Source organism: Hyaena hyaena, unplaced genomic scaffold (genome assembly GCF_003009895.1).
Source record: "Hyaena hyaena isolate Hyena2069 unplaced genomic scaffold, ASM300989v1 scaffold_261, whole genome shotgun sequence".
Classification (NCBI taxonomy): domain Eukaryota; kingdom Metazoa; phylum Chordata; class Mammalia; order Carnivora; family Hyaenidae; genus Hyaena; species Hyaena hyaena.
The window spans coordinates 1,834,062-1,853,784 of record NW_024080893.1 but is presented as its reverse complement, the minus strand read 5'-3'; the positions used below and the strand labels follow the sequence as shown (position 1 = coordinate 1,853,784).

Here is a 19,723-nt window from a genome sequence, read left to right as displayed (position 1 = left end):
TAATGTATTTTATTAGTACATTGACTAGAAAAAATTACATTTGACCACGTGTTAAAAATTCACACCTAAATTTACTTTGGCTTGCTTATCATTTTTTTGGATTAGTTCTTAATTAATTGCCTTCCTTCTTTCCTTCATCCTTCTCTTTAATAAATATTTATTAGGCAACAATTCATTTACTGACACTGTAGTAGGTGCCAGAGATATGATGGAAAGGCATAATCTCTATAATCATGAAGCTTATGATACAATACAAACAAAACAAATAAATAAAGACACCTAGGGTAGGGCTCCACATCCAATGACTGGTGTGTTTATAAGAAGAGGAAAAGGTAGAGAAACAAAGGAAAGGCCCTGCTGACAACTTGATTTCAAACCTCTAACATTCAGACCTGTGAGAAAATAAGTTTCCACTGTGTAAAGCCCCTCAGTTTGTGATAGTGTTTTGCGGCAGCTATGGGAAACTAACACAGACATGTTTACTTTGAAGTATCTGTGGAATATCTAAGTGGAGGGGTCAAGGAGGAAGATGAATGTAAAGGTGTGGAACTCAAGTTTAGGCTGGAGATAAAACTTTGAGGAATATCAGCATATGACTGAGCAGTAAAACCATATAAGTGGCTGAGATCGTCCTGGAGCAGTCTGTAGAGTAAGGGAAGAGAAAAGAGAAGCTAGTCTAGAACCCTGAAGAAGAGTAACCTTGTATCAGTGGGTAGAGATAGAGGTACTCACAAAGGCAGATCAAGACTAGAGAGATAGAAGGAAGCCCAGGAGAGTGAGATATCAGAGCCACATGCAGAGAATGCTTGACAAGTTAAGTGTGGCAAATCGGTCAACTAAGATAAAGGCTTTGTCCATTATATTTAGGAAGAGATAAATCCTAGGGACCTAACAGATTTCAGTGCAATAGTGGAATCATTTTTGAGAAGTCACTGAGACATGAAAAAGTGAATCCAGGAAGTATACACAACTCTTTCTGAGAGGCTGAAGGTGAAAGGGAAGAAATCTATTATAACCAGATGCAGACAGAGGATCAAGGAAAGTCTTTTCACATACCATAATTATCAGTATTTGAATTTACTTACAGATGTTTGTGTTCTTATCTAATGAGGTACCCTGATGTTTAGACAGTGATAGTGAAACAAGTAGAATGGCACCTTATTGTTGACCATAAAACTGCTCACTAAGTTACAGCAAAACAACTAGAACATGTTTTACAGATATAAATCTAAAAAGTCAGTAAATGAGAATCTGTTGTTGGTAGAAGTTTTCTGCATAATTTATAAGGAGGGAAATTGTAGGCAGGATAATGTTTTGAAATGCAAAACATCTGACTCACAGTAGAGATGAAGAGCACTGAATGACCCATGAGAGAAACTTATCTTATTGTTCATACAGGGCAGAGAAAATTCAAAACCGATAAGGCATCAGGCATTGCACAGCAAAACTACTTTAATGAGGGTGAGTCATGATGCCACCCAGGGAAATGAATCAGGTGCCCACATGCTCAATCTTTTTCATAATTACAGGGTTTCCCCCCCACTTTTAAATTAGAACTAAAGTCAGGTAACAACTAATGTCCCTGTAGAACAAATTTAGCCAAATGGAAATATACAACAGCCTAAGAAGTAAATGAGAATATCAAAGGGATATGGTTTTTCCAGTAAAGAAGAAAAAGAACCATTACTTTAAGTGTAATGTCATGCCCGCTGGCCCCAAAGGACTTCTAAATGCTTTTATTGTGTTCTCTATTTCAGTTGATCTGTGCACCTTCCCACCATGGGATAACTCCAATAGCTTTTTCTCAACATTGAATTCTTAGATACTGTACCTGAGGCTCCTATGGCTTTCCACCCAAGCCAGGAGAGTGAGGAACGTCCCTGTCTCCTTCTGTTCCCTTACCTCTTGCTTCCATAGTCAATCATAAGTCCTATAAATTCTACTTCTTTTTTTTTTTTTAATTTTTTAATGTTTTGTTTATTTCTAGGAGAGAGAGAGAGAGAGACAGCGTGAGCAGGGGAGGGTCAGAGAGAGAGGGAGTCACAGACTCTGAAACAGGCTCCAGGCTCTGAGCTGTCAGCACAGAGCCCAACGCGGGGCTCGAACCCACAAACCATGAGATCATGACCTAAGCCAAAGTCGGACGCTTAACTGACTAAGCCACCCAGGCGCCCCTATAAATTCTACTTCTTAAACATTCTCACTTATCTTCTTCCCCAGAGCTACAGCTCTGATCTAAGCTGTCACTGAGTCACCTATGCCAAGTCTCACTTATCCTTATTTTGCACACTCTAAGGGAAGCTACAGCACAGCTAGAGTGAGGAAGAAAAAATGCAAATTAGGTATCATCCCACTGATTAAAACCTTAGGTGGTTTCCCAGTAGGGCCACAGTAAGCCTGTATGGGCCTTTGTGAGGAATTTGAAAAAAGACCAAAAAAAAAAAAAAAAAGTAATCATTCCCTCTCTGCAATAAGCAGAGTTATATTTCAGACCCAATTTTCTCCCCTGGTCAGGTTTTTTATGCAGTACAGAAACTAAAATGCCCTTTGCCCTGAGAATAAAATCCAGGCTCTTTAAAAATGTTTGTACAGCCCTCTACAACCTTGTTTCTGTCAGTCTCCGTAGAGTCACATTTTGCCACGCTTTTATTCATGCTCTCTGATCCTGCCATCCTTGAAGAGTTTCAGTTCCTTGAACATACCATATTCTCATTTAACCTTTGTCAAACCTTCCACTGTTTGGAAAAAATCTTCTCTCTGTCCAGATAACTCCTTCTCATTCTTTAGTTCTTGGCAAAAGTATTACCCCTCCTTTACAGGTCTTCCCAGACATCCTCAGTTAAAGTAAATCTTCTTATCACCCATTTTCCCAGAGCACCTAAATGTGCACTTGCATAACACTCAACAGGGTTTATTGAAATTGCTGATATAAAGTCTGCCTTTTCTGATGGACTCTTTGCTCTATGAAGGCAGGCTTTATTTGTTCTGTATTATCTATGTATAGTAACATGTCTGACACTTAATAGATGTTCAAGAAATATTTATTGGGCAAATAAAAAGTTAAATGTATGGGAAATGCCTGGAATCCTTATTGCAGTGTAGTGGGAAAAGTTTTATCAGAAGCTATAGGTTATAGGTTTTAATCCTGGCTCTGCAACTAACTACTTAGTCATGTGACTTTAAGGTTTCCTTAACCATTGTAAACCTACTTTCCTCATAATTAGAATGTTGATAATACCATCTGTCCTATCTACCTACAAGAAGCTCGAAGAAGGTAAGAAAGGACAATATTTATCAAGTGCCTACCATGTACAAACTCCTATGCTAAGTATGGCCATTTACATTATCTCAAAAGAAATAGTGCACATCTCTGAAAGATTATCATTTACCTAAAGATCATGGTAAATGGCAAAACAAGGACTTATGTCCATATTTCTCAGGTTCTAAAGGCTCTACTTTCTCTACCTCTTTCTCTATTCCTTTTCTTCTTCACTATATTCCTTCAAAATCCATTTGATAAATTCTTCAACTCATAGGACAAGTATTATTTGTTCTATGAAACCATCTCTAACTCTCTTAGGCAGATTTATATGCTCCTATCTCTAAGTTCATAGTATACTAATATAATAATATTACACTTTAGTTATTTTCATACCACAATGTTTTTCAGAGAAGGGACCATATCTTTCCATGTTTGTATACCCAGTATCCTGACTGGGCATTAGTACATTGTAAGTGCTAAATGAGTATTGGCTAAACAAGTAAAAGAACATTCTCTATCTAGTATTATTCACAAATTTGATAGTACAACTAATTTTTAGTGTTGATATGTAGTTTTACATTTTATATATAACCAACAAATAATTAAGACCTCAACCTTAATTGATCATATGCTTGAGGTTGCTAAGATAGTATAATGAACATATGATACCAGTTCTTATCAAATCATAAAGATCTAGTTTTAGATAAATGTATTTAAGACTAATATTTTTTAACTAACTAATTAATTAATTAATCTATTTTTTAGAGAGACAGAGGACAAGCAGGGAAGGGGCATGGAGAGAGGGAGACACAGCATTCCAAGCATGCTCCAAGCTCTGAGCTGTTAGCCCAGAGCCTGACGGGGGTGTGAACGCACAAACTGTGAGATCGTAAATTGAGCCAAAGTCAGACACTTAGCTGACTGAGCCACTTAGGCACCCATATTTAAAATAATTTTAAAAAATTGATGTTTTTATTTTTGAGAGAGAGAGAGATACAGAGTATGAGTGAGGGAGAGGCAGAGAGTGAGGGAGACAGAATCTGAAGCAGGCTCCGGGCTCTGAGCTCTTAGCACAGAGCCCGATGGGGAGGTTCAAACTCATGAACAGGGAGATCATGACCTGATCCAAGGCTGGATGCTTATCTGACTGAACCACCCAGGTGCCCCTAAGATTATTTTAAAGGCTAGCTAATAATTGCCTGAAAGGGAATATATCAAATATGAGGGATAGATAAATGGTCCAGGTTTATTTTGAATTTGATATTCTATTTTTAATTTTCTATATGGCAACTTCAGGAAACAAATATGTTGCTAGTAGAAAATTAATTAGCTTAGAGAATTATACATATTATTTATTGTAATGTTATCCTGTTCTAGAGGATTATAATTAATAGTAGAAACAAAACCCAGTTGCAAATTAATTACCTACAGCACATCAATGGGTTAAGGGACTAAAACCAAGGTGCAGGTTTCCTTTACATTTAAATGAAGATGAGTATTATTTACTTGATACTTAAAGAAGAAATATAAAAAATACTTTAAAGTTATACAATATATAATCTAAATCCTTCATCTGAGACAACAGCTTGTAAAAATGCTAATTATTAGGAACTAAAAGATTTGTTTGGTTGATAATGCTTCCTTTCACATGTGCTATGTGCTTTCCAGAAGGAAATCTGAAATCTATTCTTAGCTTTACATAGTCAACTCACGCTTATCTGAGTTAATAAAAAGAACAGAGACATCTGTGCTCAAACAAAGAACACAGACATACAATAGACCTGTTTTAGATCTAAAAGGGTGGATAATACAAAAATTATATATTTGACTCTAGAGGAAATGTTGATTCTTTGCAGCATATTTGTCTTCCACTCTATTAGTTTTCCTAAGTAAGAAGAACTATGCTACGGAAAACCAACATACACACACAAGTAAGAATTCCCTCTAGATCCTGTGACCTGCTTGCCAGAGGTTAGAATTCTGTCAGTGGCATTCATTCTGCACATTGGATTCTGTTCATCACTAATATGTTAAGTTCTAATTCTCAAGCCTCCAGGTCCTAATACAATATTCTCAACCTCACACACGGCTAATGAAGAAACTAGCACAAGCAGTGGTGAAGGAAAAAATCGGTTCTGGAAAGAGAAAAAGGAAAGTCATTCTATGTCTTGCTCTGACATTGTGAAAGAATATGGAGCACTAAAGTTATTATTCCTATTTTTTAAATGAAGCCTTAGACATCAGCCCACTAAAAGGAAAAGGAGAAGAAAATTATGAATTAGTGTACATTGTCAGATACATTGCTTCCTAGAATGATATTAATGATTTTGGCAATGCCGGGTCAACTACTTTATAATTATATAAGAAAACTGAATAGCTTTTCAATGTAAATGACTGCTATCTTTTCATCTGTGAAATCAGATCAATTATGTAATAAAATTTACATTAAAAATGACATTTCTCTCTGAGGCATTTTGTAAAATAACCAATGAAAGGTGGGCTCCATGGCTCAGAAGAATGCAATGTAGTTAAAATAAAAACTTGTCTAGCCTTATTATATACATATAGGTACATAGTTGTACATAGTAGGTTGGAGAATTCCAACAAAGCAAATATTCAGTTGTTCAATCATTTTCCATTAGTGAGCATGTATTATAAGTCAGTCACTATGCTAGGCGCTGGATATATTATTTGAGACATAATCCCTTCATTTAAGGAGCCCACTGACATCTAAACAAATACTATAAAATATCTACTAGCAGAGGTGTGTGAAGGTGCTAGGGGTCACATGGATGAAAGAGTTGTTGGAATTAGAGAAGGCTTCACAAAGTAGGTCACCCTTAGCCTAATTTCTCACAAGAACTGAAGTTTACCAGATGAATTAGATGTGAAGGCATTCCAAGGTAACAGAAGAGCACTCTATGAATCAAGAATGGTATATTTAGGAGTACACAGTATATTTGGGTAGAGGTAAATAAATACAAGTTAGAGACAGGTTATCAAGGGCCCATTGGACATGCTAAGGCATTTGGACATTCTTATATAGTGACAAGATATAAGATGATCTTAAGCAGTGAAATGGCATGGTCAGATATATGCTAACAAAATTAACTATGCTAGCTTTAAGAGGAAGCTAGCTCTGAGAGAAGACATCAATAATTTAAGAACTTCAGGTTTGTATAATCCCTAATATAGTCTCTCACCCTCTGGCTTATGTCATAAGATTTCACTTTTAGAGCTTTAGCTTCATGACTAGTACCGATTAAAATAAAAGCTACATTTTTTTTTAGCTAGAAAATGGTATTACAGATAATATATAAATGCATTAACTGAGCTGGACTTGGGGATGTGGGGTGAAAGAGACAATTTAAAAATTGTTCGGTCTCAACCATGTTTATAATCTTCAATGAGAGCAAGGGATGAGTGCTGATCAGGGAGGTTCCTATGGAGCCAGGGAAGATGGAGACAGTCTCCTTTCCTCCCAAATCAAGAGAACACTGGACATTGTATTTATTTTCTACCTCTGTATAACAAATAAAAAAAAACCCAGTGTCTCACAACAACATGTATCTATTATCCCACATTTTACATGAGTCAGGAGTCTGAGCACATCTTAATGGGTCCTCTAAGATTAAGGGTCTCACCAGGCTGCAATCCAGGTGTTGCCAGGGTTGCATATAAACTCAAAGAGGGAGCAGGAATCCTGGGGTCATGTCAGAATTCTGCCTAATAACAGATTCCACAAGTTAAGTACAAAAGTTGATATTACTAGAGCCTAGAGCCAGGTCACCAGGGAACAATTGGTTTATCACCTGGGAGCATATATGGAACAAGTTCTGTCATGGGTTTGTTCACTATGTCATGATGCATAAAAGAGAAGGCTGCTGCTAAAGAGCCAGGGCCCAAGTAGACCCCAGAGAGGGCACCACTCCAAATAGACAAGGTGTAGAGAAGAAAAAGGAAAATATTCTCCCAAAGAAGATTGTAGAGACAGAAGATGTAAATAGAGGAAAAGGTCTAGCAGTTTGGAAACTGTTTTCACTTGACAGTAGAGAGGGGATTTCTCCAAAGCACAGATCTGGAAATAACTTTTTCCCTCCATAAAAGAAAGAAATTTAGTTACCTTTTCTCCTATCATATTATATTTAATTATAATGATTATATATATATACACATCACACAAATATAACTGATATCAGGGAGATTTTTCAAGAGATATAAACAGTCTGGTAGAGAAAAATCTATCAAGCAAACTAAAGTAGACAAGATAATTAGAGAGAAGATATATGTAGCACTGGATTTGAATCTCAAGGAAAATTCCAGCTAACAAAACAGTAGTATTTTCACACAAATTAACAGAAGGTAAAAGCAAGAGAAAATTGAGTTAATAAAAGCTTAATTTAAAAACAATTTTTCAGCACAAAATCTCTCTGGAACAGTTGCTCTCTTGCTTCTGCTATAATTTTGGATAGATTAGTGCTTGTAGAAGTCTGGCTTTTTCCAGCAGTAACACAACTCTAGCTTTTGCTGCCCTCATACCCTAGAACACATAAACAGAACAAACAGGAATTCCAATTTTGCTCATCAGCAGATTGACCTGCCAGTTCCAAGCAACACTGTGGATTTAAGATTCTGGTTGCCTGGCTAGACTCCTAGCACCTGGCTGTTCTGCCTTTGTACTGAATTCTTAGAGTCTGGGTTCTGCTTGTTGCCTAAACATACAGTAATAGCAATACAAAAAATAATAATGGTCACAGCTATTAAATCTTTATGAAGCTACATTAATTAAGCATGTGTTACATTCATGTATTGTTTCATTTACTGGCACTGGCTCAATGTGATAGGAATGGTATTTTTTCAAAGAAGTTATTGATATGTCTCTATTCTTAAATTTTGTTCATTGGGAGCCTCTCTTCCCCCAGGTCTAGACTAGAGACTTACTAGAAGAGAAGTAAGAGAAGAAAAAGTACATACAAGCTTCTGAAAAATTTTAAGAAGGAAAAGGCTGAATGAGATAGGGAGGATAGGAAAATAGTTCTATATTTTCTTTCCAAGCTTTATCTGGAAGCCTATAATATAATGGGTTTTGGAAGAACATGAGGAAAGAGGGACCCAGGCTCCAAATCCTATCTAGATTCTGGGCATGGCCAATTCTGAGTGAACTTGGTAGTTCTGCATGGAATGTACTGGCAAGATCTTGACAATAAATTTTTCTGAGCCCTGCTTAGTGTCCTTTGAATGAGGCCCAGAGGTTCCTGTGGCCTCCAGAAGGGGGCTTCAGAGGCATCTGGGCTAAAAGCCCAGTGGGCTTCCATGGACCAGCTTGGCAAGGAGAGAGGTAACTGCAGCAGAGGACAGAGTGGACTGCTGGCAGATGTGGCTGACATAGAGGCTTCACCTTACTAGTGACAGATGAGCTGAGGTGAGCAGCCAAAAAGATCTGGCCCTGCTGGTAATGATCTTGGACTATATATATCATGCACAGGCTGTAGGTACACTGGGAGGGATACCTACATCCTACTGTCCCTTCTCTTTTGCCCTCAGGGCCCCCATATTAACCATTTGTTAGGAATTTGAACAGAAAGCTAATTTAAACTTTCTCCACTTTCCTCAATGGTCTGATCTTTGCCCCCATGATCACTCACCAAGGATGACTTTGCTTCTAGTTCATAGAGAAAATAGGAGTCATCAGACAATAAAATGCAAATTAGATCCTTTCTCTCTGCTTCTCAGCATGCCAGTGACTTGTCATTGCTCTTAGGTTTCTTTTGGTCTTAGGATAAAGACCAAATCCTGAACACAGCTTACAAGGGCTGCATGATGGGCCTTTTACTTCCTCTGTGGCCTCAGCTCCTGCCACATCTCCTCTTTCTCTGGAACCTATAGTTTCGTGTTAATTTCTACCAGAGGGATTCTTTTTCAACATGCTAGTCCTCCTTTGAAGAATAATCTTCCCACCCTATCTTGGCCTAGTTAATTCTTCTTTGTCTCTCAGAGACCAACACTTCCTAGCAAATTCTTCCTGCAGATTCTTGTATGAGATCAGTTATTCAGAAAGTCTCACAGCCATACTCTGAGTTAATATATTTGTTTTATGCTGCCAAAATAAACCAATAGTCTTATTTCAACTAATTTTACTGAGAATAATAAGTTCCCACCTAATGGTTTGCACTAAGCCACATTACCCCAACATCTAACTATGTAAGATATTTTCATATTTTTAAGTATTAAAAAACACTCAATATTTTCTTTCCTTGTCAAACATTTACTAACTTGTATATCTTGCCTTCTGTGAGATGTATGATATGTGTAGAAAGGCACTGGAAAAAGGTCATGAGATTCCAAAGGGAAAACAGGAAAAGAGTAAGTATAGAAGAGGCATTTTATGATTTATCAAAAACTGGTAAGAATATATTGTTCTATTACATATATATGATATTTGAGATTAAAAGCTTTCCTTTGGCTACCTAAAATCATGGTTTATTGAGAGCACTTAATTTAACAATCAATAATTCAAGCAATTTATTTAATGCATATTTTTAAGGAAATAAACCTTGAAGAAAGGATTACACATCTTTCTCACTAGCCCTTAACTTCCTCTGGATCAGCTCACCCTAAATCTCAGCATGGAGTTTAATGATCACCTCAGCAGCCTGGCTTTGGTCTTCATGCCAGCTGGAGGCCAAAGCCCCCCTCAGCTGCCTATGTCCAGTAGCTCCTGGAATAACACTGTCTCAGCTTCAGGAGGTCTATTTTCAGTTCGTGTGAACTAATTAAAAGGAAGGCCTTCGTTTGTCTTTCTGGCAATCCTTGAGCAGCGTGAAAGGTCCATGCCACCCTCTCTGTTCTAATTTTAGTTTTCCTCTAATGTTTCTTCTCCCTTGTAAAAAAGCATCCTAAGCTGCTAAGCACTTAAAAGCTTTTGTTTTTGTTATTTCTTCCACTTGTGATGAAGCACTTTTCTACCTTATTCTTTTTAGATCCCCTCTCCCCAAAAGTTTTCTTCAGCAGGAGGTAATGTTTGAAATTACTAACAAAACTGGAGATAATTAGCTACCTAGGGTAGTTAACTTACTTAGCAAGTTCCAAAGGGGCTAGCCAACAAAATTCTTCATACATAGAGCTTTCTGGATATAACTTTTCATAAAGTGGAACTATCTTTATAACTGGTCATTCCTAGCATCTTTTCCCCCAGTAATTCACAACCCACCTGTCTAGGACATCTTCACTGAGGAACTCAGATCTCACAGGCCACTCTTTGTGAGGTAAGGCACTGTTTCTCAATCTTTTAAAATGGATACCCTTTACTTTTGATAAATATAAAATCATCACATAGTTTCCTCCCACCCTGCCCTACCCTACTGTCTCAACTGTCTACTTGGCCTGTCTACTTAGATATCCATTGGTGTCTGAAATTTAAATATACTAAACCGAGTTTCCTCATCTCAATTAATATAAACTTAATCATTCCAATGGTCAAAAGACCCTAAAATCCTTGAGTCATGCCTTTGGTCTCTTTTATTTTCTCACACTCTTCATCCAATCCATGCAAAAAAATATGTTGCCTCTACCTTTAAAATAGATCCTGAATTCTACCACCTATCACTGTCTCTATTAAAAAAACAAAAAACAAAAAAACAAAACAAAAAAAAACACCCTGCTACCTGAGCAAAAAGAACACACTGGCAACCATTAGGGGTACCCCAAAGACTGATATATCTTATCAGACGGGGTCTCAGGTCATTCAAAAGTTTCATTTGAAAGGAAGATGCATGGTGGCCAAGAGGAGAACCAGTCCCCTAAAGGAGCAATCCTCAATCAAATATCATTATCAGAGGGCCCAAGGCAGCCAGGGAACAACATAAGAGGTCTTGGCATCTCAGGAAAGGGTAGGGAAAAGTACAGAAGTGGTGAACATAGGTAAATGGATAGACTAATTTAAATATTACGCATGCAGATCAATGTTGAAATAAGCATGATTCTATACATCAAATATTTCTTCTAAAAATTGTATTGATTTAACCACATTATTTAAGGCCATTTTTTATTTTTATTTTTATTTTTTAATGTTTTATTTATTTCTGAGAGAGAGAGAGAGAGAGAGAGAGAGAGAGACCATGAGCAGGGGAGGGTCAGAGAGAGAGGGAAACACAGAATCTGAAACAGGCTCCAGGCTCTGAGTTAGCTGTCAGCACAGAGCCTGATGTGGGGCTCGAATCCACCAACTGTGAGATCAAGACCTGAGCTGAAGTTGGCTGCCTAACTGACTGAGCCACCCAGGTGTCCCAATTTAAGGCCATTTTGTGGAGGGATAGACTAACTCAGATGCTTACCTTTATAATCCTCAGATTCTGTAATTACCAGTAATTATAATTTTTCCTGGTTTCTGGTATATCCCCCTCTCTGAATCTACCTCTTATTATCCCAGTCCCTTTCTTTAGTTCCTTGACTCCAGCGATTCTTTGACCCCACTGGAATCTCTAATCCAAAGGATTTAAATCCTTTAAATCTGTCACTGTTACTTGTTCCCTTATTGTCCTCTTTTTCTTACTTCTCCATCTTAAATTTTATGGTCAAACATTACTCTCTTTCTCTCGCATTCATGTATCCTTGCTCTTTAGTTCACTTCAATATACCCACTTGACAAAACCAAAGTGTAAAGTTCATTTCTCCAAAAACTATGTGCCTGTGCTCCTCCATTTGAACTGAGCTGGAGAAAAAGAAAGAACTACATCGGCCAATCCAACTTTCAATTCACAAACATGAACCTTAAATGGGACCTTAATGCTGCCAGGCAATTACACCATATCTCCCTTTTCCATTCACTGTTTCTTTCTCCCAAACAACTCTTTTATTCCTTCTTCTCTTTCCTCAACCTCCACACCTTCTTCTCTATCCTTGTTCTCAACTGATACTGCTGCTTGCTTCTTTATAGAAAAAATAGAAACTATCAGAACACGTATTTCTCAAATTCTCACCACATGGGTCCCTTTCCAGCATTTGTACCCACTCTGGAAGCTTCTTTCTTGCCTGTTTCCCATGCCTCTGTCTAAAGCCAATCTCTCCTCTTAGGAACCCATTCTCTCTTTCTCTTCCTTCATCACAACTTTACAGTTCTCCCTGGAAGAATTTTCTTGAAAAGGCAATTTATATTTGCTCTAGAAGTCCTTTACTGCCATTCTTTCTTATTTTTTTCCCATGTTTATTTATTTTGAGAGACAGAGAGAAAGAGAGAGTAGGCAGGGGAAGGGCAGGGCGAGAAAGAGAGAGAGAATCCCAAGCAGGCTCCATGCCATCAGCACAGAGCCCAATGCCAGCTTGCTCTTGCAAACTGTGAGATCATGACTTGAGCCAAAATAGAGTTGGATGTTTAACCGACAGAGCCTCCCAGGAGTCCTCTTTTTTAAAAAATTTTTTCATCCTCCCATTCTCTCTTAAATCTATTTTGTTCAGCGTTTGCCCCATCAATTTCAACAAAATTACTCTTGTCAAGATCAGTAAAAACCTCTACATTGTTAAATCCACTAGTGAATTCTGACTCCGTCCTTATCCCACCGAACTTGTTAGCTACATTTGACAGAGATGATAACTCTTTCCTTCTTAATAACTTTCTTCATCTCAATTCAGAACACAGCACTCACCAGAATATTTCCTCCTACCTAACAGGTTATTCCTTCTCCATAGCCTTTGCTGGTATTGCCCATCATCCCCTCTTTCACTGAATTTGGTTTTTGGTCTTCTACCTACACTCATTCCATATCATCTATATAGTGACATTTGTATCTTCAGACTGGACCTTCAGCTGCCTATGTGATACATCTATTCAGACACCAAGTAGTCAAACTTTAAGTGAACTTCTGGTATTTCTCCCTCTTCACCAAACCAGCTTTTCTGACAACCTCTCACATTTCAGACCATAGCAAATCCTTTCTGACAGTTGTTTAGGACAAAAATCTTGCCGTTTTCCTCATTTTTTTTCCTCATATACTACATCCACTCCACCATGAAATCCTATTGGATCTACCTTAAAAATATGACTAATATCCACCCATTTCTCTATACCTCCCCTATTTCACCTTTGAGCTGAGTTGGCTTCATCTCTCAACTTACTGCTATAATAACCTCCGAACTGGCCTTCTTGCTTCCACTTTGTTCCCCTTCAATCCAATCTCAACCACAATGAGTAAAATTCATAAATAGAAGTTAGATCATGTCACTCTTCTCAAAGACCTGAATTTGCTCCTCATTTCACTTTGAGTAAAAGTCAAAGTCTTTAGAATGGCCTATTAGGTCCTACATGATCTATCTGCACACCCCTTCTTGCTTACAAATTTTACATATTTCAGGGAATTTCGGCAATTTGATTTGACTAGGATGCTTAAGAATCAGAAACTTTAGAGGTTTCTTTGAAGTTTTCCCCTTTACCGCAGTACATCCAATCAGTTATCACACCCTGTTGATTATTCTTTCCCTATATCTCTCAAATCCATTTACATCTTTCCATTGCTGATGGCATTGTTTCTCCCCACCTCCAATTTTACCCCATCTCAAATCTATCTACCACATTTAATACTAAAGTGATCTTTCTAGTTAAATGTAAACCTACTTATATCATTCCTAAATCTGTCCAACTCCAAAGGTCTTTCATTTTAACAACTTTTTTTGATGATTCATAAATTGATACTTGGTTTATATAAGGCAGTGCCTTTCAAGTAGAAAATTTTCATTATAATTCAAGCTACTCTTGAAATGTCTATTATAATAAACTCATTTGGTCACTTATTCAAAGTGTTGTTATAGCATACAATTCATTTTTGAGGGTATATTAGTCTTTGTTCTATCAATAACATTTTGTCAAGATTAATTCCTTTGTGCATGTCATTATTGATAAAATAAACTTAGATTTATGTAACAATTTAGATTATATTTTTTAATTCAATAAAAGGTCAGCCCTACATAAGTATGTACAGACCTAGGCTATTTCTATCTTAAGGTCACTATAGATTTTAAAATATAATATTAGAGAGGAAAAATAATAACATTAATGATGATAGCATTAAAGAAGAATATTAGTTTCCATAGTTTACAAAATGTGTTCACATAAATAAGGTATAAGATGTATAAGATGTTTCAAGTTAGTAAGTGCCTACCTTAAAAGTTTTATTATAAAATTCAAAGTTTTATTTTTTTAGGTAGAAAAAATCAGCATTGTCCTACCACACTATTACTAAAGATCAATCTATTCTAAAATTTTTGATATCATATGGAGGTGACATATTACATTAGGAAACCATAGTAACATGCTGTTTGAAACTACTTCAACCTTTAAAAGATTAGATTTCATTTCTAAGGTCAGACCTGAAAATATCAATTTTGGATGTATGGCAAATTACAATTTCTCCACACATTTTGGATTGTACCACTGGAGTCCTGGCAGCAGTAAAATGTGTGTTTTTTTATCCTCTCCCTCTGGTGGTCAGAGGTTTGAAACTAGACCCATTGTTTCTTTGAGTCTTAATTTTTAAATAAATAAATAAAATTTCTATCTACCTCAAAGGACGCGCTGAAAAAATTCAAAAATTAATCATCCAAAGAAACACTCAGTGTACTAACTAAAATAAAGCTGAGAAAGATTTTCCTAAAGCAAGAATCAGAGTACTTGTCATTTCTCCCATTTTAGAATTTTAAATCTGGTACTAGTTATTCAAATCTGTATTAATTGAGTAATAATTATACATGCAGAACCCTTTCTGGAATCCACATACCATTTTTATTCAAAAATCATATCCCATCCTTCCTCTCCTATAAAGTTAAATCTGGTACATAGCAGACATATAATAAAGTTTTATGTTCAATGAATTAATGCTAGGCTTCATTAATATCATAATGACTACTACTAACATGTATTGAGCATTAACTATGTGCCAGACACAGTGCTAATTACCCTACTGCATTATCAGGCTATAGGGTAAGTTAATGTAATTAATTACTTGTTAGTTTAATTCTATGCCTAAGAACACAATAGCATAAAGAGATTAAGTCTCATATCTAGGTAAAATGTTTAGTCCATGGTTAGTAAACAAACAGGTAGCCTGACTTCAGTGCCCACAATGCATCAGGGATCCATTCATTCTATCTTACAATTCTAGAAAGAGGAGAGAAAATATTAAAGAAGTAAACAAGTGAACAACGTAATTTCAGGCAATGAATAGGGATATGGAAAAAGGAAAAGAGGATAATTTGACCAGAGTGACAATAGCAATGTTGAAAAGTGGTTAAGAACATGGACTCTACCACCCATGAATCCTAGCTCTGCTATTATGGGCTAGTTAGCTATTTATCTTCTGTCTGTGTTTCCTGGTCTATATGTAATAGGACCTAATACACATATCTGTTATGAGATTTAAATGATTTAATACACATAGAATGTCTAAAATAGTGTATGATACATAGTGTTAAAGTATTTGCTTGAAACTTACTGGTTATTGATATTACTATGATTGTTCTTTTTGCATCTTTGCTTTTACAATTGTCATCATATTGAGGGTATTACTCAAAATATGGTGATGTGGACGGGCCTCTAGGAGAAAGTGTATTTGAGCCAAAACTCAAATGACACTCAGCCACATGAAAATTTGAAGACAGAGATTCAAGGCAGCAGGAACCAACATACAAAAGCCCCACACTAGAATGCCTAGAAAAGAAGTATGGGCTGAGATGAGTTTGCTAAAGCTTAGGTTAAAGAGCTGGTCAGAGCTAGGTTATACTGAACTTCACTGGCCATAGTGAGGAATTGGATTTTATTCAAAGTTCAGTGATAAGCCACTGAGCTTATTTTGATTCACCTTTTATAAATATCACTCTGGTTGCTGTGAAAAGATTAGATAATAGCTTCCATAAAATATCAATGTCACCACTTTCATTAATCATTATTTTTTAGACATTAGTTTTCCTAGGGGAAAATAATTTTCTGGCTATATTTTTGGAATGTTTGTCTCAGAGCTCTTAAAAGTACAGTCAGAGCAAAGGACCTAAGTACAGTGCATACATTTATACATATACACAATACTCTTTTGAACAAAGGTTACATGGAATATCCATATAGATGATGCCTTATGATTCTAAAATCCATATTAATCATATCTAGTATATTTAAAAATCATATCTCTTTGAAGGAAAGTAGTAGAATAGTTCACTTACTTTAATATAAGTAAGGAAATTCTTTAGGCCCCACTTCTCATATTTCTGTTATTTGGACTTACCAGTTATTAGCTTCTTGCCCCCAGAGAAAGGAAACATTGCAAATTCGACTGGGTAGAACCAGGTATGTGTTAACAGTGGGTGTGGTTACTTTCTTCAATCCTCTCCTTACCCCTAGCCTTATTTCCTCACACTCTCCTCTCCAATTTCACCTTGGTTTGAGTAGATTGAAAGCCCACTTAGGCCAACCATCCAACTCAATCTTACCAGGTTGATGCAGGTTCTGGGGCCTCAAATTAGCTATTAACAAAATCATATATTGAGTTGATACCACTGTGTGAAGAAGGGTAAATAGCAGTGGAAGAAAGGCATTTGCATGTCTCTGGTTGTTTTACTGCCATAATAGCATTAAATTATCATCTTTGAATATGTAACCCCTGAAAGGCCATTAATATATTCAATAAGAATATTTTATCCACACTCTGACAAAAATTGTAATGCTCTACATTGCTATACTTGTAGAGGAACGGAAAGCACAGTGCAATTGGTACAAAGATTCCTCTTAATTCCTTCAACTCATTAAGGTTTTAGTTTTAAAAGTTCAAAAATATAGCTACATAAAGTGAACTGCTTTACCTGCATGGCTAGTTCCATCGTTCGTGACTTCTGTGGATCCCACAGAAGAGGTAAGTGGACTAACAGGAGGGTTGGAAGTAAAGCTTGCACACCCTGCAGACGTGTTGATTTCAAAATATTCTTGGTTGTGATTCATTCGATGAAAATCCAGAGAAGACACAATAGATGTTCGTTGTTTAGGCTAAAATAAATAAGTATGATGAGAGTATTAATATGATCATATTCATCTTCAGCCCAATCTCATTGATTTAATCTGAGTGATGATTTTATCAGTTAAACTATCTGTTTTTTATACTTAAATATAATTGTACTTTACAGAGAGATATTAAATAATCCCTGGATGAATTAAACCATGAAAAAATTGTTTAATAAAAAATATTTTGGCATAGCTGATAAAATAAATTAGACTTTTTGTTAGATTTCCCCAGAAGACTGTACAAATATAGTACCCCAATTTTTTAATAATCAATTCAGAAAGTCACAATTTTAAAGTCACCTTTCATTTAACTAACATTTATTAAACATATGGCATTTGTCAGACCCTGAGGATATAGAGTCTAGTAATAAAAAGAAAACCTCTTACAACGTTGAAGCATAATTAAAGCAGTTCTGTTTTTGTTGTTGTTGTGTGTTGTTGTTCTTTATATAGTCCAAGGAATTGATAGCATTAGATATTTTCCCCAAGTACCATATGCTGGAATTTGATCATCAGTATTAACTAAAGTATATAGAACATTTTCCAGGACTTAAGAATCTACTTGGTATTTATAGTGAACTTTGATTTCCTTTTTTAAGGATTTTAATTAATCCCTAAATAGAAAGAAAAGTCAATTTAAACATAAAAGTTAAAATCATGGAGTAATAGCAGATATAATTTACATCCTTTGTCAGTAATGAATTGCTCCCTACAGCAATTTTCTGTTTTTTTTTTTCTATAGTTTTAATTATATACACTTTCTTCCTAACTAGCAGAGCTTCTAACATTGTCCTTGGCAGTCTTTTGGCTCTCAGAATTGTGTGCATTTCCCAAGATTCAATCCAAGTTTTCTTACTTATTATTCTCAGTTATATTATGGAAATATTAACAATCTCCTATAATAATTAACAAAAGATTAGCTTCAATCTCTTTACAATAAATTTTACTGTACTTTACTACCTCCAAAGTATAATAAACTTTTGGTTTATTTTTATTATTTTTTTTTAAATGTTTGATTTATTTCTAGGAGAGAGAGAGAGAGAGACAGCTTGAGCAGGGAAGGGTCAGAGAGAGGGAGTCACAGACTGAAACAGGCTCCAGGCTCTGAGCTGGCAGTCAGCACAGAGCCCGACGCGGGGCTCGAACCCACGAACCGCGAGATCATGACCTAAGCGAAAGTCGGACGCTTAACCGACTAAGCCACCCAGGCGCCCCTATTTTTATTATTTTTTAAATGTTTGCTTATTTTTGACAGAGAGAGCGACAGAGTGTGAGCAGGGGAGGGTCAGAAAGAGAGGGAGACACAGAATCCAAAGCAGGCTCAGGCTCTGAATTGTCAGCACAGAGCCTGACGTGGGGCTCGAACTCACGAGCCGCCAAGATCATGACCTGAGCCGAAGTCAGACGCTTAGCTTACTGAGCCACCCGGGCACCTCACTTTTGATTGATTTTGATCACTTCCCTCAAATGCTGCTTTATTTAACCACTATATTCCATAGATTATTTTCTTGCAAAATATTCAAGTTTCCTTCTCTTCCAGCTCATCATGTTTTTGTTTTTAAGTAGGTAACCTTTAGTCTATAATCTAAATAAACAATGATAATGAAGAGGTCTTTAATTTACAGGTTTTTTTTTAAATATAAGGGGTGCAAATGATCACAATATGCTTTATTATATCACCATTGCAATATTTTTCTGAAAAAAGAGTTTTAGAGGCACTGTAATACAAGCAAGTCACTTATTATTATGATATATCAATTCAGTAGTAGAATTCAAATTAGTACCCACATAGGATTCAGTTTCCTTTGAAGTATGAAAGTTTGGGGTACAGTGTCTGGCTTGGTTTCTCACAAAATGTCCTTAGGGCTACGGAATTTCATTTCACATTCATGTTTTTGGTACTAGATGATATAACAGCAATTAAAAGGCATGAAATATGACACTGGCTCCAATGGAAACTCAGGTATGGTCATCATTTTGGTTTTGTTTTATTGTGTTGTGTTGTGATTTTGTTTCACTTCATATATAAGCAACGGGCCAAATTTGTATAATGTTCTGTCTCACAAACTTTATAAAGATCAAGCCAACTGATACATATGACTCCTTTAGTTCTGTGTCTTTTTTTTTTTAAGTTTATTTATTTATTTTGAGAGAGAGAGACAGAGAAAGAGCATGCAATCAAGGGAGGGACATAGAAAGAGGGAAACAGAGAATCCAAAGCAGGCTCTGCACTATCAGTGCAGAGCTTGATACAGGACTTTAACTAACAAACCATGAGATCTTGATACAGGGCTTTAACTAACAAACCATGAGATCATGGCCTGAGCCAAATCCAAGAGTTGGACGTTTAACCTACTGAGTCACCCAGGCACCTCTTTACTTCTGTTTCATAAACACATGTTTCTGAATTTTACTACCCAAAGCTTTAA

General features: G+C 36.4%; 1 protein-coding gene across 1 annotated transcript in view; it reads right to left on the bottom strand.

Annotated features, from left to right (window-relative positions):
• The window catches only part of LOC120240752 (ankyrin repeat and sterile alpha motif domain-containing protein 1B-like), a 928,108-nt gene that overhangs the window by 417,469 nt on the left and 490,916 nt on the right, over window positions 1-19,723 (bottom strand). The window contains exon 12 of the mRNA XM_039245581.1: window positions 17,099-17,279. Within this exon, the coding sequence (XP_039101512.1) occupies window positions 17,099-17,279 (181 nt within the window). The remainder of the gene's footprint in view (window positions 1-17,098; window positions 17,280-19,723) is intronic.